The sequence below is a fragment of the Pipistrellus hanaki genome (assembly GCF_964339955.1).
Source record: "Pipistrellus hanaki genome assembly, chromosome: 3".
In the NCBI taxonomy this organism is placed as follows: domain Eukaryota; kingdom Metazoa; phylum Chordata; class Mammalia; order Chiroptera; family Vespertilionidae; genus Pipistrellus; species Pipistrellus hanaki.
The window spans coordinates 81350394-81373151 of record NC_140505.1 but is presented as its reverse complement, the minus strand read 5'-3'; the positions used below and the strand labels follow the sequence as shown (position 1 = coordinate 81373151).

Sequence of the window (22758 nt, the reverse complement as noted above, 5' to 3'; positions counted from 1 at the left end):
CGGAAGTAAATAACATAGATACTAAAAAAAAGTCAATAAAACCAAGAGATGGTTCTTTGAAAAGATAAACAAGATTGATGAGCCCTTGTCAGACTCATCAAGAACCCAAATAAATAAAATCAGAAACAAAAGAGGTGAAGTAACCACTGATCCCACAGAAATACAAAGGATGGTTTAAAAAAAAAAAATACTATGAATTACTATTTTCCAACAAACTGGATAACCTGGAAGAAATGGTCATATTCCTAGAAAAATACAATCTTCCAAAACTCAATCAGGAAGAATCACAAAACATGAATAGGCTGATAACTAGTAGTGAAATTGAAGCAGTAATAATAATTTAAAAAAAAAAAACTCTCAGGAAATAAGAGTACAGCTTTTTTTTTTAAGTCACTTTCTTTTATTATAATTACTAGAGGCCTGTGCATGGATTCATGCACATTAAAAGGAAATTAAATAGAAGGTGGCTGGAGGAGCTGGACTGGGCAAGACAGGCTAGACACGCACTGGAACCAACCTCCCAGGGTTCCTCCCCAGCCAGCCTCACCTAGGGCGGTGCCAGAGCTTGAAGGGCATCTGCGGAGTGAGTGAGGGTCCCTCTTGCAGGTGGGGTCCCTCAGCCTGGCCTATGGGGATCAGGCCAAAACAAGAAGTCCAACATCCCCCAAGGGGTCCAGGAGTGCCAGAGGGCACTCTGCAAAGCTCCTGTGTTGAACTTCTTCCCCCTGGTCGTCAGTGTACATCATACCTACTGGTCAGTCAGCTGGTTGCCTAGCTTTGCATATATATACTAGAGGCCTGGTACATGATATTCGTGCACAGGGTATGTGTGTATGTTTCTCAGCCTAGCCTGCACCCTCTCCAATCTGGGACCCCTCAATGGATATCTGACTGCTCTCTCACAATCCAGGACTGCTGGCTCCCAACTGCTTGCCTACCTGCCTTCCTGATTGCCCCTAACTACTTCTGCCTGCCAGCCTGATCATCCCCTAACATCCCCTATCAGCCTGATTGATGCCTAACTGCTCCCCTGCCAGTCTGATTGCCCCTAACTGCCCTGGTCACCCCTAACTGCCTCCTTTGCCAGCCTGGTCACCCCTAACTGTCCTCCCCTGCTGGCCATCTTGTGGCGGCCATCTTTTTCCACATGGGGGCAGCCATCTTGTGTGTTGGAATGATGGTCAATCTGCATATTACTCTTTTATTAGATGGGATAGAGGCCTGGTGCATGGGCGGGGGCCAGCTGGTTTGCCCTGAAAGGTGTCCTGGATCAGGGTGGGGGTTCCCTTGGGGCATGGGGCAGCCTGGGTGAGGGGCCTGTGGTGATTTACAGGCTGGCCACGCCCCTCAGCGACCCAAGCAGAGGCCCTAGTATCTGGGATTTATTTATCTTCTATAATTGAAACTTTGTAGACTTGAGCAGAGGCCAGCACATGTCAGTGCAGGGGGAAAGCTTGGCTTCCTCCATCACCAGGGAAACCCAAGCCTCCTGCTCACTCTGTGGCCACAGCCATCTTGGTTGGGTTAATTTGCAAACTCAATCCTGATTGGCTGGTAGGCATGGCTGGTGGGTGTAGTGGAGGTATGGTCAATTTGCATATTACTCTTTTATTATATAGGATAGATTTTATTTTTTAATTTTTAAAATATATTTTATTGATTTTTTTCAGAGAGGAAGGGAGAGGGATAGAGAGTTAGAAACATCAATGAGAGAGAAACATTGATCAGCTGCCTCCTGCCAGCCCCCCACTGGGGGGATGTGCCCGCAACCAAGGTACATGCCCCCAATCGGAATCGAACCCGGGACCCCTGAGTCTGCAGGCCGACATTCTATCCACTGAGCCAAACTGGTCAGGGCTAGATCTTATTTTTTTACCACGCCACTTAAAAAACAAAATTACTGGACCTGGCCAGAGTGGCTCAGTTGGTTGAGCAGCATGCTGTGCACTGAAAGGTTGATAGTTCCATTCCTAGGCAGGGCACATTTGATCCCAGGTCCCAGCATGTATGAAAAGCAAGTGATCCTTTTTTTCTCTCTCACATTGATGTTTCTCTCTCTCTCTTTCCCTTCCTCTCTCTAAGCATGTCCTCAGATAAGGATGAAAAAAATTGAAATTTACATAACATAAAATTAACAATTTTTAAGTGAACAGCTAGCTCAGTGGTATTAATACACTCACAATATTGTACAACCACTACCTCTATCTAGTTCTGAAGCATCCATCTTATATAAAAACTGTTATCTGGCTTCTGTAAATGCTTGCTTGCTTAAATAATAAGGAAAATAAGACTACTCCCACTTCAGAGAGACCATTAAACCTTCCTTGAATGAGCCTGTGGTTGAGATCTCAAGGCCCCAGCACATGGGGGCTCTTTAAGAACTTGCACAGAAGGCCAGAAACACCCCATATTTGGGAGACAAAGAAAGTAAAAACATATAAATAGGAAAAATTCCTCCATGTTGGGGCCCAGAATTTAAGAGACATTTTCCTCAAACGTAACTCCATCTCTCTAAGTATTGCTTGGTTCTTCTCCGGTTTTCTGTAATAGTTCCATCACTCACAGTAAAACCCTTTATCTATTAAGTGGTCTCTCCTCATTCCCCTCTACTCCAGCCCCTGGCAAACACCAATCTGTATTATGTCTCTATAAATGTATCTATTCTGGATATTTTATGTAAATGAACCATACATTTTGTGTAACCTTTAGTGGCTGGCTTCTTTCATTTAACATATCGATAATTCTTTGGAGTTTCTTGAGTCACTTTTTAACTGTTTCATTTTGTTAAACTGTTTTCTGTCACATATGGGATCCCTGGTTACCCAACCTGTCTGAACAAAATTTAGTTAAATAATCAACAATATTAACAGTAGTATGTAAACAGCAGTGATATCTTAAGGATGGTGATTACTATCAGGCAAGTTGGAGAAATGTTATGAATCCAATGCTTAAAACCAGAAAGGCACAGTACAGACAAAAGTCGCCCACTTCAAAAGCGTTTCTAGCTGAATTATTTTGTTTTGTGGATTGGATGTTTGCTAAGTTTTTATAAAGATAGATATTTTAGACAGGAACTGAAAAATTATGGCAGCACACTTAAACGCACACCCAAAATGTCTACAACAAGTGCTATTTTAACCTTACAGGAGTATTATAAGGATCTATCCTCATTTTATCCCTCTCTCTTCCTTTGTTACTTTGCATCTGATTGTTGCATAGTACAAAATAATTTATATCTTAACTTCAGCTGCCCTTTGCAAGCTTTGTGAACAAATAACTTCCGAGCTTGTCTCCTCATCCAAGAAACAGGAGATGATGACGTCCCAGTGGAGAGCTGGATGAGGTCCTGGTGAAAGGGAAATGCACAGGCTCTGGGTAGGTAGTTCGCGCCTTAAATTCACTTGCACCTTCTCGGTGAACACGCCCATTTTTTATTAGAATCGCAGCCAAACAGCACTTTTCCCGACTGCCTTCCTTCATGGACTGTCGGTGTGTAAACGCTAGTCCTACTTGCTATATAGCAGAGACTTTGCAGACAGGCAGACGCCAACGAGGTCCGAGACCGCGCTGTTCTGGTTTGAAAACCTGGGACTCAGCCAGGGCCGCCCTAACGCAAACCCGCAGACACAAGACGCGCCGCAGCGACCGTAGCCCAGGCCCCGCCCCCTGCACCCATTGGCCCATTCAATTCACGCCGGCACCAATGGGCGGAGGCGTCGGCGCGCCTCTCCCGCCGTGCGTGGTGCCGCCGGCTTTAGCCAGAGGGTACACGGCGCGAGCGAAGACGCCTCCTCCGCTGCGCCCTGCGATGAGCACCGCGGCGGTCCCAGGCGACCTGCAGCTCCCCCCGAGTCAGAGGGCCCGGCCCGCGTTCAGAGGTGAGCGCCGCGGCGCCGTGTCCGCGCGGCCCGGCGAGGGGCCCGGGGCAGCCGGGTGAGGGTGGAAGGGCCGGCCCAACGGCCAGGACCGGGGTCCTCAGATCCGCTTCCACCCCGGCTCTCAGCGGGTCGCTCGGCCTCTCCAGCGGCCCCTGGGCGGAGCGGGACCGCCGGTGGCGGCGGTTGGCGGTGGGTCACTCCGCGTGGCCGTCCTGGCGCGGGGCGCAGCCCGCCGGCGGCGGAGACCGGCTCAGGTCCGGACGGCGTTTATCCGGGGCGCGCGGGGCTCCGGGCGGAACGGCCTGCGGGCGGGGCCGCGGGGCCGGCGGGCTGGGCGCGGAGAGCTGGCGGTCCGCTCCGGGCGGGCTGGGCGCGGGGAGCTGGCGGTCCGCTCCGGGCGGGCTGGGCGCGGGGAGCTGGCGGTCCGCTCCGGGCGGGCTGGGCGCGGGGAGCTGGCGGTCCGCTCCGGGCGCTCCCGCCGCTCGCGTCGGGAGTCCACGCCTCCGAGGGGTTGTCTCCTCTGGTGCGCCCTGTCCAGCGCCCTGGACTCTATGGAAATGGAGGGTTGGCTAGGTCCTCAGAAGTAATGTAGCTATTTCTATACTTGGGAAATATAGCCTGCGCTTGGGAAAACAGAGCAAAGAAGTGTCACCCGACTCAATTATGGTCAATTGAAATTCGGAGTCTAGTGTCTTCACCTCTACCATTTGTTCCCTAAAGCTTGCCTTTCAGTAACCATATGTTGAAAATTAGGTTCTCCAGATGTTTCATTTCAAGATAGAAGGCAATGCGATTCTGTGCAGAGAGTGGTTGTGGGACCAACCATATAAGAACAGTCCTGTAATAATGGGATTTTCCAAAGGCAATACTAAATACTGGGCAATTTTCTGCTGTCTGTAAGATGTGATGTTAAGTAGAACATATGTCGAATTAAAATCTTCATTTAGTCAATATTTATTTGATGTTGTAACTAATGTTGACTTGTAGCTGTTTTGTTATTCAGAGCAAAGAAAACAAAAACTCAAGGAGCATCTGTTAAAAAGAAAAACTTTTTTTGCATACAAACAGGAAAATCAGAAATTCTCCAGGTGAGGTAAAAAAAAACAACAACATATTCTTTTTCCAATTGGTAAAACTTATATAAGATCTTTCTAATAAAAATGTAATGTAAACCACAAGTGTAATTAAAAGTTTTCTAGTAAGCTGCATTTTTAAAGTGAAATGAATTTTTTTTAATATGTTTTATTGGTATTAAAGAAAGAGGAAGGGAGAGGAGGAGAGAGAGAAACATCAATGATGGAAGAATTGTTGATTTCTGGGGATCGAGCCTGCAACCTGGGCATGTGCCCTGACCCGGAATCAAGTGACCTCTTGGTTCATGCTCAATTCTCAACTACTGAGCAACACCGATTGGGCTGAAGTAAATTTTAACCAGTTAACTACCATGCGTCCAAAACGGAAATCATCCCCACAAGCCACGGTATTTTGAATTTAATTTTTTAAAAAAATCAACTTGCAGTTAATATTATAAAAATAAATATATTGCAATTCGGGTGTCTTGAATATTTTCAGCTAAAAATTCTCACCAAAAAAAAAAAAAAAGATTTTAAAGTTTATCAGGACTTGCCACTTAGGGAAAACATGTTTTTTAATGGACACGTGTGTGTGGGGAAGGTCCTCCACTTGTGTCTGTAGACGCTTAGGGGCTACAAAGGGTAGATAACATTTTGCTTAATGCAATATATCCTGCGTTGTCATTTTAACATGTAATACTTAAAAATTGAAATATTTTATATTCTTTTTGGTATTAAGTTTTCAAAATCTGGTCTGTTTTTAATACTTTCAGCGCACCTCACTTTGGACTAGCCACATTGTAAGTGCTCAACAGCCACTTGTGGCTTAGTGGCTACCTTATTGGATTGTACAGCATCAGATCACCAATTCTTGTGTAAATTCACACTCTAAGAGGAAACAATTTTAAAGCAAAATGTGTATTTTTATCAAAATATTGACATGGTTTATATAGTGCCACAAAGGCCAGTCTTTGTATAATCTAACAAGGTTTTAGAGTGTATGTGTGGGGTGTGGGAGGTGTTCTTTGGGAGGTGGCCCTCCTAAATGTTGGGAAATCATTTGTTTTAATCTCAGTGATCCATAGGAATATATTTGTATTGTTTTGTTAAAAATTTTGAAATAGTACATGGTTGTAACAAAAACCAAAACCCTTAAAGTATATAAAGAAGAAAGTCAAAAGGTCCCCTCACTCTTTTCAAGTAACTGGTAGTGACATTCTTCCAGGCTCTTTGTGCAATTTCAGAGGATGAGGTTAGTGATAAGGACCTGGGCTGGAACATGTAAGTCTGCCACTGTAGTTATAAGCAGGGAATTGGGGGGGGGGGGGGGGGGGAGGGGGGGTAAGTACCTGGTCTCTTTGAGTCTGCTTACTTATATTAAAATGATAATAAAAAATTGTATGTACTCCACACATACGCATGTTCAGAAAGAGTGCAAATGACAATGCAAGTGGGATAAAACGTTAGCAATAGGCAAATCTGAGTAAAGAATATATGGATATTCTTTGAACTATTTATAATTTTGTAATGTTATGTAAGTCTGTCATTATTTCCAAATAAAAACTGTTTAAGCTTTTAACTTCACATTTATAAGTTGCTTTACTTTAGAATAAACATTTTCATAAATCCCACAGTTCCTTGTTTAAAGAAAAAAAGAATGATCTTAGGCTTTTGATTTAAATAACTGAGTCTGTAGTGAAACCATAATTTGAAATGGGAAGACTTAGGTGTAGGAATGGAGAGTTTGACCCTAAATCGGCATGTTGTAGATTCATGCTTTAGACTGGCAGGAAGAGTGTACCAGAGACAGGCTGGTAGTCTTTGGTGGAGGAAAAATAGGTTAATTGTTATTGAGATTGTTTCTAGCCCTGACCAGTGTGGCTGATTAGAGTGTTGGCACATGCACTGAATGGTCTTGAGTTTGATTTCTGATCAAGGGTACATTATCTGGATTGCAGGTTCAATCCCCAGACCCAGTTGGGACATGTGCAAGAGGCAACCAATCAGTATGTTCCTTTCACATCAGTGTTTCTCTCTTCTCCTCTTCCTCCCTCTCTTTCTCTATTTCCCTCCCTCCCTTCCTCCCTCCTCCCCACCCCCGCCCCTCTCCCTTCCACTATCTCTAAACAAAACAATGAGGAAAAATATCCTCGGGTGAGGATTAACCAAGAAAATTAAGATTGCTTCAAATTTTGTCAGTCAGATAATATCACAGTCCATTGTAAGCCCAGAAGTAATAGAATCTGAAGTGGTCTTATTAGTGAAGGTGCCCCTTTGGAGCAACCTGGCAGGTTGACCCTGAGCATCATCTCCCACCCACACTATACAGCTGGCTAGGTAGTAACAAGAGGAGTATTTGCCATCAGGAATTGAATACAGGAGCTTAAATTTGAGAACTTGCTGTGCTCTAGGCCACTGGCAATGCTTTGAAGGAATGAGAAGCACCTAGTTCAGTAGCACATTGTGACAGGAGCACATTTTGATCCTTCTCTGCCATCATTGAAATGGGTAGTACAAGCTGTTTCAAAGTTCCGCTTCTTCATGCAGACTAAACAAATAGATATTAAGCAAATAGATGTGAAAGGCTTAACAACCATAATTATCAGCTATATAGATTGCAAATTTTTTATGCTACAATATACTTTTACCCCCATTTTTACATCTGAACTTATTTTATCTTAGAATCAGTGGCATCTAATTGACCCTATTTTTTCCTTACTAAAAGATTCTCACAGTCTATACTAGTCTAAATATGTATTGATAAAAAGGAGTTTTAAGTTAAATAAAAGTTTTGCATATGACAAATAAATCTCTCAGTTCTTAGGTCAGTTTAAAATTATGAAGTCAGGTAATAGTTAATATTTTTCCATTCCTTCCCCAAAAAAGAAAACCTTTTTGGTATGGGGTTTAAAAATTCTTTTTCTTGCTGAAACCGATTTGGCTCAGTGGATAGAGCGCCGGTCTGCAAACTGAAAGGTCCTGGGTTCGATTCCGGTCAAGGGCATGTATTGTAGATTGTTTGCGGGCACATCCCCAGTAGGGGGTGTGCAGGATGTAGCTGGTCGATGTTTCTCATTCATCGATATTTCTAGCTTTCTATCCCTCTCCCTTTCTCTCTGTTAAAAATCAATAAAATATATTTTTAAAAAGAAATTCTTTTTTTATTTTTTTAAGTAGTAGAAACAAGGAAATAATGACATCTGAGGGCCCAGTTCAAGAAGAGACAAAAGTTCTGAAACTTAAGACAAAAATGGTAAGATGTGAACATAGTCCTCAAAACTGTTCCTTTTCCCCTTTCCTTCTCTTAAACTCTCTGAAAGATATGAATTCTGAAATACTAATTTGTTTCATATTACTCTTTTAGGCTGATAAAGAAAATGTCCATAGACCTACGAGCAAAAGTAATATAACAATGGGAAAAAATTGTATTCCGTTAAAACCTTCTAATGAATTGACCAGTCCAACTATAGCCACTGATACATATAACTTGGAGAATAATCAAACTCTGCAGTTGTTACCAATTACAAATGATCGCCAAAGTCAACGTATGACATTAAGCCAAGCATTTCACATTAAAAACAATAATAAAAAGAAGCCAGTGACTACAGAAAAACCAAAGCAAGATGCTAACGTGCTCAAGAAACCTGTGCTTGGATCTTATCGTGGCCAAATTGTTCAATCTAAGGTTAATTCATTTAGAAAACCTGTACAAGTCAAAGATGAGCATTCTGCAACCACAAAAAAACTTTCAACTATCTCTAAGGCCACAAAACCTCAGCCTGTAAACACCAGCAATGTAACAGCAAAAAGTCACAGAGCCTCAAATATGACGACTAAATTTGTGAGGTCTGCATCTCAGAATGAACAACTTTTACGTCCTCCTATTAGAAGTCGTCACAGTAATACTCTTAATACCCAGGAATCCCTGAAACAAGGCATTGCCAATGTTACAATTCGGAAAGGGTCTCATGAGAAAGAATTACTACAATTAAATACAGTTTTACCTAGTGTCAAAACCATTTCTTCTCAGGAAGTAAAAAGAAATAAGACAGTATCAAGAAGCATCACATCTGAAATGATAGCTCGGCCTGCTTCATCTTCTAATATCAAACAGATAGAAAAGTCAAAAATCATTGACCAGTGCAGGCATACTATGGCAAAAGCAACTATCAACAGTAGAAGGGCTCAGCCCAAAGAAACTGTAGAAGAAAGAAAGTAAGTAATTGTAATTCATTAGCTGAATTTTCAAATTTGTGATTTGGTTTATAAATTCCTTTAACGTATTAGAATTTTTTGTGTGTGTATTCTCTACTGTCATGTGCCAACAAATTTAAGCAAATTTAATTGTGGAACAGTATGACCTGAGTTACTGTGTTTGAATGTTTTTTTACTAGGTTGTTTTATGTAACATAAGTTAAAATTCTTAATGAAATTGGGAAGTATTTTATAACCTATCCATTTAAAAATTCATTCTTTAGGCATATAATTCACTTTGATATTTTTAAAATTTTTTTCTTCAAATTTGTGAACCATTTCTTGCCACTAGCATGGAACCACTTAAAGGTTTGAAATATTTTTTAACTTTTCCTCTATTTGACAATGCTATCAGCAATATCACAGTAATGTACTACTTATAATTATAGAGCTCGTCTGAGTGAGTGGAGAGCTAGCAAAGGAAAAATGCTGAAAAGGCCTCCTAGCTCTGTAATAACCCAGCCTGAACCTGAAGGGCAGAATGAAAAACCAGTTGGGTCATTTTGGACTACCATGGCAGAAGAAGATGAACAAAGATTATTTACTGAAAAAGTAAACAAGACATTTTCTGAATGCCTAAACCTGATTAATGAGGTAGTGTCTTTATGTTATATTTGTGTAGTAGTTTATAGTTTGCAAATTATCTTCATAAATATTCCATTAATTATATTGTCAGTCTTTTTTTTTTACCAAGTAATGTGTCACTGGTGTTATGTATACTTACCGTTAATTATGAGATTATTTCTCTTTGGCCTTTATTGGGCTGCATTTTCACCCTAGCCGGTATGGCTCAATGGATAGAGTGTTGGCCTGTGGGCTGAAGGTTCCCCAGGGTTGATTCCAGTCAAGAGTACATGTTTGGGTTGCAGGCTCGATCTCCAGTAGGGGGCGTGCAAGAGCCGGCCGATCAGTGATCCTCTCTCATCATTCGATGTTTCTTTTTTTTTCTTTTTTTAATTAATTTATTTTTAAAAATATATTTTATTGATTTTCCACAGAGAGAAAGGGAGAGGGATAGAGAATTAGAAACATCAGTGAGAGAGAGACATCGACCAGCTGCCTCCTGCACACCCCGTACTGTGGATGTGCCCGCAACCAAGGTACATGCCCTTGACCGGAATCAAACCTGGGACCTTTCAGTCCGCAAGCCAACGCTCTACTGAGCCAAACCGGTTTCAGCCATCATTGATGTTTCAATCTCCCTCTTTCTTCCTCTCTGAAATCAATAAAAGTATATATATTTAAAATAAAATGGACTACATTTTCATTGAGTTCATAGAAATATGTCAAGGAATAGATTTTTTTTACTTGAGTTACAAATATTTTTTTTCCTCTATGGTGTTAATAATTTACCAAGTCTAGCAATACAAACTAATCCTTATTATCACAGGTTAAATTCAAATTGACTAAAATATTTTCAAACACTTTAATCTCACCCAACATCATTATGATCTAGATCTTATTGTATTTTATTGTTGGACCAAAATTTGACAGACTATAATAATTAACACCAGAATGTTTTCTTTATTTCCTAACTACTCTTTAATCTTGGCTTTGGTCATACAGTACTGTCTAAGTTCCAGAGTAAGACTGAATGTACAGAGTATGATTTCAAACTTTAGTCTTCGTGAACATCTTTAAACATTTTGTAGTTTTGAGGACCAATGAAAATTACAATCAGGGAAACTGATTCTATTCTTATTTCTGCTTAACTGGAGTTTTTTATTGATACTGTGGAATTTTTCTCCCCTGCTATTTAACTATATATTACTTACTTACATAAACCATTACAGATTCATTTTAACCTTAATATCAGAACCTGACAAGTATAATTTTAAAACCTGTGAGCTATTTTCACTCAGAAACACTCGGTAGATATAAAAATATATAAATATTAACAAGTGGAATCTACAAGGCCGCCTTGAGCCAGCAAGGACGTCACTGAGTCTGACCTTGACCTTTCTTCCTGCTCGGACCCCCCAGCAGTCCAAAAATAAGTTACCCTGCACATCTCAGGGGTTGACCTGGGAGAGCCAGCAAACTAGTCACTGCCCGATAAGATGATGAATATCAAGACCAAGTAGAGTGTTATTCATTTTTTATGAATATTTTTCTCAACTAGTATATTATTTTCTTTTGCCTTGTACTTATGACCAATGTGCCTCATACAAGCCATTCAGAATAAATTTGGAGTGAGGAAGATAATAGTGGATAGTTTTATGAACAGTTTTCCATCAACTTTTTCTATCTATTTTTATTATAGTGAGCTTAATTACTTAGATTTGTATACTAAAAGATAACACTGGCTTTATTTCTTGACATTTAGGGATGCCCAAAAGAAGAAGTATTAGATACACTGAATGACCTGATTAAAAATATTCCAGACGCCAAAAAACTTGTTAAGTATTGGATATGCCTTGCACGTGTTGAACCACTCACAAGTTCTATTGAAAATATTATCTCAATCTTTGAGAAGGCCATTCTGGCAGGAGCTCAGGTGAAATTAAAACTTCTTAATTACAGTGCATGTAAATTATTTAGAATTATTTGAGACATATCACATCGTAACTTAATAAAACTGGATATATATATATATATATATATATATATATATATATATATATATATGTAGTGAATGATTAAAAGCCACAAGAATTGCATATTATAAAAGCTGTTTCTCAGCCTTCTAAAACTTGCTCACATGCTAAGGATAATCATATTTTAGGAAATGGATATACTGTAAGCTGAAATGTACATTTAATAAAACTTTCTGGGAGAAATATTTTAGCACATCTTGTCATTTTGCACATTTCCTATTTAAGAAATCTGTGAAATTGAATTTAAATAGTAAAATTTATTTTTAAATTGTATTGAGGCTTTTTGGTTAGTTTGGTTTTTTGTTTTTATGGGCAAATGATCCTAAAATGTATTTTCTTTGGATGAGTTTCTCAAAAAATACATACTTGAAGATTGTTTACAAATAATTTTTTCAAATTCTTTTTTTTAGCCTTAGCCTTTCCTTAAGAAAGGTCTACTCATAATATCAGCAAAAAGCCAACAAATGTTATTTGACCAACAAATGCTACATGACCTTTTACCTGAATCAGAAATCAAATATTCAGTAGATACTTTCTCAATGGTTATTATGTGTAAAACACTTTGCTGAAGGATAATTGTATTTGATAGAATCCTACATGAAAGAGAGTGTTAGGTCACTACTACATTGAACCAGAAGGAATATTACTTAAGGCAGTTTATGGCAGTATAACTAGGATGTGTAACTGGAGCTAAGGATTCTTATAGAAAGCAACAGTGTAAAGAGAAATATGTGACACTGGAGCAGAAATTGAAAAACAAGGATCAAAATTAGCCAAGAATATTGAAAAGCAGGATGGTGAGTAGTTCATGACTAAGTTCTACAACTAAGAACATGAGCCAGAGAATCCATTTTATATTATACCTTGAATTTTATATAGTATCTTGAATATGTTGCATTAGCATACATGGTGCATGGGAAGTGCTCATAGTATCTGGCATATAATGGACACTTAGTGAACTGTTGAATTTTTCAACCTTGAGCTATTCAAAGATGCATTTAATACCATGTGAAATATATAACAACTATGTACTTGAGTGAAGAAAAAAGGAATAAACTTAATATAAAGATTAATGTAAACTTAAATGTAATCAGCTCTTTAATAGATATTAATATTAATTTGCTATATCAGGCAAGCAATAATAGTTACCAAAGCCTTAAGAAAAATTTTTGGGGAAAATTTTAAACTGATGAAATTTCATTTCTTAGGTTTATTTTTATTTTATAAATTGGAAAAGACGGCCATTTTTTCAATTTGAGTGGCAAAATAAGTGATCTAAGAACCTGCCTTGTTTTATAATATAAAATTTTATCACTGGATTTAATATTTTAGACATGGACAATGTAGTGTCTGAGAATATAAACTTACATATGTCTTCTCTCTCCATTTAAAAAAATCAAGCCTATTGAAGAAATGCGACATGCAATTGCAGATATTCTAGCAATGAAGAGTCAAGAAAAAGTTAAATTTGGTAAGTTTGTTTACTTCAAGTGAATTGTGACTTTACTAAATTTCTTTGCTGAATTGTTTTTCTTTTATCATTTTTAATACTTTTTTAATATGTAGGTTAATCTTTTCTCATACATCTGTTGATATACTTCTGAGATTTAATAGCTTTCTGTAAGAATTTTTAATTAGGAGGTCTCATTCAAAACCCAAATGTGGCTGGGAAAGTTACTTTACCTCCGTAGAACTTAATTTACTGTCTTAAGATTGAGGCAGTTTCTCTAGACCTCTAAAAACTTTTTGCTTTAATATTAAATTCTACCATAGCCCTGTCCTGCATGGCTTAGTTGTTAGAGCATCAGCTTGTGTCTCTGGTTTGATTTCCAGTCAAGGGCACATACCTGGGTTGCAGGTTTGATCCCCAGCCAGGTTTGGGCAGGTGCAGGAAGCAACCAATCGATGTCACATTGATCTCTTTCTTTCTCCATCTTGTCTCTCCCTCTCCCTCTTTTTCTCCTTCTCTTTTCTCTTTCCCTCTTTCCTTCCCCTTCCCCTCCCCCCCCCTTTCTACTATCTAAAAGTCAATGGAAAGAATATCCTTGAGGTGAGGATTAACAAAAAAAATAACAAAATCTATCATGTTTTGTGCTAGAGACATTCATTTAGGATTTTTTTTTTTTTTTTTTTTTTTTTTTTTGCTAGGAATTTTGAGAGGAAATAAGAGATTCATTAGTAGCTGAAACCGGTTTGACTCAGTGGATAGAGCGTCAGCCTGCGGACTGAAAGGTCCCAGGTTCAATTCCGGTCAAGGGCTTGTACCTTAGTTGCGGGCACATCCCCAGTAGGGGGTGTGCAGGAGGCAGCTGATCGATGTTTCTATCTATCCCTCTCTCTTCCTCTCTGTAAAAAAATCAATAAACATTTTAAAAAAGGGATTCATTAGTTATTTGTCAGGTATTTAAAGTGCAAATATTTTCCAGATTCAGATATGGTTTATGCTAGTTACTATGAACTTTTACAAGAAATTTAACCCCTTTTCTGTAAAATAGAATAATGTTAATATTTTAAGATTCTTGGGACCATTAAATGAAATAATGTACAGGATTGGACAAAATTAGGTTTAAAGTTATGAGTATGTGAAATAGTTTATTGTATTATTACTTATTTGTATTAAAACTGTAAATCTACTTTTGCCCACACCTGTATATAAGAATTAGAGTCCTAGGCACATAGTAAGTTCATTAAACTTTAATTATGGGTAATATTAACTATTTTATTTGAGAGGAGAAATCATATAAGTGTAAGCTAATTTGTTTCCTTTTTTAATAGAGTTATTTCCAATTTTTTAGTATAACTGTATCAGCCAATCGCAAATATTTGAGCACCTATTATATATCATTGTTGCTTATATCTGTTTTTTTTTTTAATTTTCACTAATTTTATTTTTTATTAATTTTAAAAAGTGTCAGTTTGACCTTTTTAAGGCTCCTGATAACTGCTGCTAAATTGCATTCCAAATTAGTTACAAGTATCCTTATTTTCAATACACAAAATGAATTTAAAATATAGAGATCTAGGTCATGGGCTAAACTTTATGTAAAATTTAAAATTATACTGAAATTCTAAATGTGTTATACACGTTTTGGTTACATGTTACCAAAAATCTGTTCAGTGATGTTAATAGGTGTATGTCTTAATGGTTAATATCTACATGTGAGCCAAAACCGGTTTGGCTCAGTGGATAGAACATCGGCCTGCGAATCGGCCTGGGTTCGATTTTGGTCAAGGGCATGTACCTTGGTTGCAGGCACATTCCCAGTATGGGATGTGCAAGAGGCAGCTGATTGATGATTCTCTCTCATCGATGTTTCTAACTCTTTATCCCTCTCTCTTCCTCTCTGTAAAAAAAATCAATAAAATATATATTTAAAAAAACAAACTAAATTTAATAAAATATATACTACATGTGAGGGAGTCCTCTTTTACTGGCAATATGTTTAGTTCAACAGTAAATATTTCAATTGATGGTTGCTGTCAATATGCCCCTAGGAAAACATACAAAAGATATATTTTTTTCTAATGGTAGTAGTTATATTTAATGATGAAACTTGAGAATGAATGGTCCAGGAAGCAGAAGGAAAAACCAGGAAAGTCGACTATACCATAAACAAAAGAAGGAGAAAAGTTTAAGAACAGCCCAACCTGGCAAAATGGTTGAAGGGGATCTAAAGGTATAAACCTCTAGTTATAAAATAAAAAAGCCATGGTGACTGTAGTTAATAATACTATATTGTATACTTGAAACTTGCTAAGAGAATAGATCTTAAAAGTTCTCATCAAAAGAAAGAAAATTCACAATTATACAAATACTGAATCATTATATTGCTATATACCTGAAACGAATATAATGTTATATTTCAGCTAGAAGGCCCAGTGCGTGACCTTTGTGTACTGGGGGAGGGGAGAGGGGCCCTCTCGCAGTCTGGGACCCTTCCGGGGATGTCCACCTGCTGGCTTAGGCCCGCTCCCGTGCTGCCAAGGAGGCAGGAGAGGCTCCCGCCACTGCCACTGCGCATCCAGCTGTGAGCCTGGCTTCTGGCTGAGTGGTGCTCCCCCTGTGGGAGCACACTGACCACCAGGGGGCAGCTCCTTCATTGAGCTTTTGCCCCCTGGTGGTCAGTGTGTGTCATAGAGACCTGTTGTTCACTGTTCCTTCGATTTTCATATAAGGATTTTATTATATAGGATTATACCTTTGTTTTTAAAAATTTACAAAAAGAATAGCTTAATCCTGTGTCTTACACCCTAAAGACAGCAAAGTGGAAATGAATATTTCATTTTAAAAGCTTCTGCCCTGGCAGGTGTGGCTCAGTTGATTGGGCATGGTCCCATGTACCAAGAGGTTGCCAGTTCAGTTCCCAGTCACATGTGGGTTTGTGGGCTCGATCCTCAGTAGAGAACATGTAGGAGGCAGCCAATTGATGTTTTTCTTACACACTGATGTGTTTTCTATCTTATCTTTCCTATAGAATGTTTTCTAGCATTTGTCTTTATATGGAAAAAGAAATGTTATCAATAAACTCTTGGCTTCCTGAGATACGTAATTAATAGATATAAAATCAGTTTTATAAATTAAGATTATTTGTAAGTAGCATTGGGAAATAGAAGACAAATAATAAGAGAGATGAGCACCACTTGAGTCTCTCAAATACCTCAAGCCCACATTTCCACACTTGAAAACATAATTTTTCTCTAAACCTTCTTTCTTTTGGTTCCCTTTCTCAATAACTGACACTGCCCAGTTATCTACGTCAGAAGTCTTGGGATTATATTTCACTGTCTCATTCTCACATCCCCACCTCTGTTCCTCAGCCAATCAAATTCAATTAAACTTTGTAAGCATCTCTTATAATGCATTTATTTCTCTTCATCTTTACTCTTATTACTGAAATCAAGATAACCTACAGCTCTATCTGGACTACAACAGTAGTCTCCTACCTTTCCTGCTTCTCTATTCTTACTCTAATCCATTCTTTACACTGCATTCAAAATGCCCTGTCACTTCTTTGGGTAAATTCCTGACTTCAGCCTCTTGCCACTCCACATCTCCAAATTTCTTTCTTTACTTTTTTTATTTTGTCTCTGGTCTACCCAAACCAGTATTCTACTTTTAATCTTAATTCCTCTTTATCCTTTAGACCTCAACTCAAATGTCATTCTTTGGGGTGGCCTTCCCTGGTAGCCACCTATTCTCCCCGACCCAACTAGGTTAGACGCACCTGTTTTCTGCTCCCTGTTTTTTCTCTGTGCAATAATTAATGCACTTGATTGTTTGTCTTTTTTAAACTGTAAACTTGATGGACAAAGACAGTGTCTGATCTTTCTCACCATTATACCCCACTGCTAATGCAGTGTCTAACATATGTTAAGGCACTTAAGTATTTGTTGAATTAAAGAATTAATATTCCCTCTCCCCACTTCAACATCTTTCCACTAAAGAAACAAACACACTCAGCCCTAGCCTGTGTGGGTATGGCCCAGCCTGCCAGCTTGTCTCTCCCTCTCCCACTCTCTCTCTAAATGATTGGGAAAAGATCTTCTGATAAGGATTCACCAAAAAAACAACCCAAACGTTCAATTTATCATGTAACTGAAACGTCTCTTAGTAAAAATCTCTAATAATTTCTTATCAATCAATCTGGAGGTCTTCTCTGCTTGATGGATTTACCAGATGTCTCACAAATATTTCACAACTGACATGTTGTATTTTAAACTTTGTCTTTCTCTACTGTTTTGCTATAACACCATCTCTTCCTCCCAAAAAATAAAGGAAAGAAAAATATTACTCTGTCATTAAAGACTCCAAAGGAAGAAATTTTTGAAGAGATGCCCCTAATACAGACATTCATTTATTAACTACCAACAGAAAAAAACTCAACTCAGGCTCTTCCTTCTCATTGCCTACATCTGCCACCTTGCTTAAACTATTAAAACAGCTTTTTTTACCATCACACATTATTAGTTTTTATTCCCTGCCATTCTAAACCATCCTTTATTGTCACCAAATCTAATTGTATCTCTGTCTCTTGTGAAATTTTTTTATTATCAAACTTCTTGCACATAAAGTTCATTATAGTCTAAACCTTTTCTCTTTATCTGAACTCATTACCTTACTTTATATTCTAAGCACACTGGCCCTTTAATGTTGTCTTACTAGATCTTTTTAAAAAAAAGTAAAATAAAAAAACCTTCATACCAAGATTGTCTTCCTTGGTCTTGTCAAGTACTTATTTTTCAAGACCAAGCATAAATGTTACTCATGACACCTTCCATAGCCATCTTTCTGTCCTACAAGCAAAATTAGTTATTCTTTTTTATGGTTCTTATCTTAATTATAGCCATTTTCTTGTTTTATAGTTATTTTCATGGAATATGAACTTTTTTTTTTTTTTTTAAAGATTTTGAATTAATTTTTAAAGAGAGAGAAACATTGATGTGAGAGCAAAACATCTATCAGCTATGTCCTACACCCCCCCATTAGGGATTGAGCCCACAGCCCGGGTATGTGCACTGACCATGAATCGAACCAGCAACTTTGGGGGCACAGGACAACACCCAACCAGCTGAGCCACACCAGCCAGATTGGAATGTGAACTTCTTAAAGAACAGAGATGATTTCGTTCTTATATTTGTATATATAATCCCAGACACACAAGTATTAATAAATATTATTAAATAGCCATAGCCAGTTTTGCTCAGTGGATAGAGCGTCAGCCCCTGCATGGACTGGTTTGAAGGATCCGGGTTTAGTTCCCTGCTGAAGAGCATGTATCTTAGTTGCAGACTCAACCCAGGTCAGGGTGTGGGAGGTAACCAATCGATGTGTCTCTCACATCAATGTTTCTCTCCTCTTCACTTCCACTCTTTCTGAAAATCAATGGAAAAACATCCCCAGGTAAGAATTTTAAAAAACATAAAAATATGTATATAGATAGTTAAGTAATTGTCAGCAACATTTGTTTAGGAAAAGTAATGGTTAGGAGATGGCTTGGTTATTTTATTTTGAAAATCTGGCTTGCTATGAATAAATTTAATGTTTTCTGATTTTGTTATTTAAATTTGACCAACAGCGTAACTTATAAATGTATTTTTATAGGAGAAACTCTTGAGGAGGCTTGTGCAACCAAGGAAAAAATCCAGGAAGTCAACATTGAAGATATTGGTGTTAATCTAGAGTCAGGAAAACCTGAAATAGAAAAGAAACATAGAAATGTGGAATTTCAAGATTTAAAAAAAGAGCAAGTACACAAAACAAAAGATCCAACCAATGATGTTAAAACCCCCAACACAGGAACTAGAGAGGGTTGCTTAATTAAATATAATGTGTCTACTACACCATACTTGCAAAGGTAAGCTTTTTAAATGTAATATGCTGATTTGATTTTATGCTTAGGAATAAAAAATATGATATTTTAAAATCTTTGAGCTAGCTTCTGTTTAGAACTATTTGTTAACAAAATGGTTTTATTTTATTTTATTTTTTAAATAAATCTTTATTATTCAGATTATTACAAGTGTTCCTCTTTTTTCCCTCCATAGCTCCCTCTACCAGGTTCCTACTCTACCCTCTGCCCTTACCCCCACCCCCACTGTCCTTATCCATAGGTGTATGGTTTTTGTCCAGTCTCTTCTCACACCCCCACACCCCTTTTCCCCAAGAATTGTCAGTCCACTCCCTTTCTAGGCCCCCGATTCTATTATATTCACCAGTTTATTCTGTTTATCAGATTTTTTATTCACTTGATTTTTAGATTCACTTGTTGATAGATATGTATTTGTTCACAATTTTTATCTTTACCTTTTTCTTCTTCCTCTTCTTAAAGATTACTTTCAGCCGGGACCGGTTTGGCTCAATGGATAGAGCGTCGGCTTGGGGACTGAAGGGTCCCGGGTTCGATTCCGGTCAAGGGCATGTTCCTTGGTTGCGGGCATATCCCCGGTGGGGGGTGTGCAAGAGGCAGCTGATCGATGACTCTCTCTCATCGATGTTTCTAACTCTCTATCTCTCTCCCTTTCTCTCTGTATAAAAATCAATAAAATATATTTAAAAAAAAAAAAAGAAGAAGAATACTTTCAGCATTTCATATAATTCTGGTTTGGTGGTGACGAACTCCTTTAGCTTTTTCTTGTCTATAAAGCTCTTTATCTGACCTTCAATTCTGAATGATAGCTTTGCTGGGTAGAATAATCTTGGTTATAGGTTCTTGCTATTCATCACTTTAAATATTTCTTGCCATTCCTGTCTGGCCTGCATAGTTTCTGTTGAGAAATCAGCTGACAATCGTATGGGTACTCCCTTGTAGATAATAACTGTTTTTCTCTTGCTGCTTTTAATATTCTCTCTCTTTTGCTCTTGGCATTTTAATTATGATGTGCCTTGGTGTGGTCCTCTTTGGATTCCTTTTGTTTGAGGTTCTGTGCGCTTTCTGGGCTTGTAAGTCTATTTCTTTCACCAGGTGGGGGAAGTTTTTGGTCACTATATTTCTTCAAATAAGTTTCCAGTATCTTGCTCTCTCTCTTCTTCTGGCACCCCCATAATTCTGATGTTGGTATGCTTGAAGTTGTCCCAGAGGCTCCTTACACTATCTTCATATTTTTGGATTATTTTTTTCTTTTTGCTTTTCCAGAGGAGAGTTTTTTGCTTCTTTGTATTTCAAATATTTGTCTTGATTTTTGCAATCCTCTAGACTGCTTTTTGGTCTCTGTATAATATTTTTTATTTCAGTGTATCCTTAATTTCTAGTTGATTCTTTTTCATATCCTCGAGGGTCTCACTAAATTTATCGGCAATTTCTAGAAAATTCTTGAAAAACCTTATATCTAGAACTCTATATCCAGTCTTTTGTTTTCCTCCATTTCCTTCATTCCTCTTTTTCTCTGCATTTTAGCTGCTTCTCTGAGTTGATGAAGTGGCTTTGTGTGCTAGGTGTCCTAGCAGGGCCCAGTGGCTCAGCCTCCCCAGTTACCTGAGGTGAACACTTTTGGTGTTGCCCTTTTGTGGTATGTGTATGTGCAGTCTTGTTGTAGTTAAGCTTAGATTATTGTTAATATCCCTGGGGAGAGTTGACCTCCAGGCCAATTGTCTGTGAGGATCAACTGTGTCTGTGCTCAGCTTCGATGGGGAGGAGTCTCAAGGTGGAGCAGACAGAGTTTGTTTCCCTTCAGCCCCGCCCTAAGAGGCCCTTGTGTCTCAGTGTCCTGCGACAATGGCTGCATGCACCACAGAGAGAAGGCTGCTCTGTGTTTCGCCCGCTGCCAGACAGTCCAGTTTCTCCCCGAATGAGTCTGGGTACACAAAGTATCACGCGGAACTGGAGTTCAGTGCAATCAGGAGGGTTTGTTTCTCTCCCAAACAAGACAGTTAGCCACACACTTGCTGCCTGCTCTCTGCGCACACCAAGAGTCAGCCAGCTGCATATTCAGCCGTCCACCCTTGCAGCTCCTCCGAGTCTCATTGTCCTTTTATCTGTCCTTCTAGTTGTAGAATTTCCTCTCAGCCAGCTTTCTGGTGGTTCTGGAGGATGTCTGCTCTGTCTTCCAGTTGCAGTTTTGAAATTGTTGTGGGAGGCAGCAGTGTAGGTGTTTACCTATGCCGCCATCTTGGTTTATTAACAGAATGGTTTTAAATAAATCAAATATTGGGACATCAGTACTGCATTTGCTTCCTTTTCCCCATTTTGAAAAAGAACGTTTTTACATCATCTCAATTTGCTGATTGTTGATAATAGTAGGACTTGGAACTTAACAATTAGCCAATTCTACAGATATTCAAGTATCTACTGTGTACAAGTTGTAATAAAAATTGAGAGAAGAGTAAACTCTTTGTTTTAAGAAACTCCCAGTACCTCTCTGTAAGACAATCACATGGTTATAACACAAGTTATGGTATGATAAATAGCATCAAAACACAAAGTAAAAATGTTAATATGTTTTTTAACACTGGGAATAATTTTGTGGGTTTTTTTGTTTGTTTTAGTGTAAAAAAGAAAATGCAGTTTGACGAAATAAATTCTCAACTTAAAGATCTCAAGTTTCTAACACCAGTTAGACGTTCTCAGCGACTTCAAGACAAGACTTCTAAATTGCCCGATATGTTGAAAGACCATTATCCTTGTGTGTCTTCATTGGAACAATTAACAGAGTTGGGGGATGAAACTGATGCTTTTATATGCCGCCCTAATGCAGCACTGTTCCGGATGACTTTGGAGACTGAAACAACAGAAGAGAAATAAAGCTATGATAAGAAAAAAGGGTTTTATTATTCCTGGGGTGTTTGTTGTGGCTTCATATGTCTTAGTTCAAAAGCTGGCCAAGTTGCCTAAGTATTCATGGCAGTAAACTTATAATATTCACATAATAGATGTTGCCTTCTGTTTGTCAGATAGTTAGATCTTACATTGTCTATCTCAACTATATGTCTATGTCAATCTTAGATTAAGATTTTCTCTAAGGTAGCTAAATTTTGTCAACTAGTTTACTATGTTCTTTGAATATAATTACTAAATATTCTATTTTCAGTGGTATTTCTAAAATAACATACTTAAACTTGTTTTGTAATATAAAAACTTAATTGTTGGATCATGTCCCCTAAAACATGATAGTTATATACAGTATACAGTTCTCTTCTTCCTACACACATAAATACCACTAATAAAATTATTTATGTCTTTGAACTGATATTTAAATAGCATTTATCCTCTACCAGGTCCATGTTTTCAAATCAGTAATTGGCCATTGTAAGAGCTTAGGTCATTTTAAAACTAATATGAATGTGGTTGAAAATCACGTGCTTGGGCTCATTTATGTTCATATATTCATTTTATGTAGTAGTACCTTCCATTGTCTTCTCATAGTAGGAATTTTATTCTTTTTTAAACTGCCTAATATGTAAACAATAAATTAACATATCTATATAATGATGTTCCAGTGCTATTTATTTCAACAAATATG

General features: G+C 38.3%; 2 protein-coding genes across 10 annotated transcripts in view; one reads left to right on the top strand and one right to left on the bottom strand.

Moving 5' to 3' along the window:
• THSD1 (thrombospondin type 1 domain containing 1) overlaps window positions 1–22758 on the bottom strand; it is a 169733-nt gene that overhangs the window by 94522 nt on the left and 52453 nt on the right. The gene's annotated exons all lie outside the window — the stretch shown is intronic.
• On the top strand, window positions 3710–22722 carry CKAP2 (cytoskeleton associated protein 2). 9 transcript variants are annotated; one of them, XM_084879367.1, is made up of 9 exons: window positions 3729–3878; window positions 4866–4971; window positions 8129–8204; window positions 8316–9166; window positions 9595–9799; window positions 11532–11702; window positions 13204–13273; window positions 18905–19157; window positions 21785–22722. In XM_084879367.1, exons 1-9 carry the CDS (start codon window positions 3809–3811, stop codon window positions 22038–22040), a joined length of 2058 nt encoding a protein of 685 aa, XP_084735493.1. In that variant the 5' UTR covers window positions 3729–3808; the 3' UTR covers window positions 22041–22722. The 9 variants fall into 9 exon arrangements, with proteins under 9 accessions (XP_084735497.1, XP_084735496.1, XP_084735493.1 ...); XM_084879366.1 differs by having other exon boundaries at window positions 8126–8204; XM_084879369.1 differs by having other exon boundaries at window positions 3730–3878; window positions 4882–4966.

Coding starts and splice junctions, on each gene's coding strand:
- CKAP2 (XM_084879366.1), top strand. CDS start 3,809: ATGAGCACCGCGGCGGTCCCAGGCGACCTGCAGCTCCCCCCGAGTCAG. Junction 9,167..9,594: donor GAAACTGTAGAAGAAAGAAA/GTAAGTAATTGT, acceptor TTATAATTATAG/AGCTCGTCTGAGTGAGTGGA. Junction 13,274..18,904: donor TCAAGAAAAAGTTAAATTTG/GTAAGTTTGTTT, acceptor GTATTTTTATAG/GAGAAACTCTTGAGGAGGCT.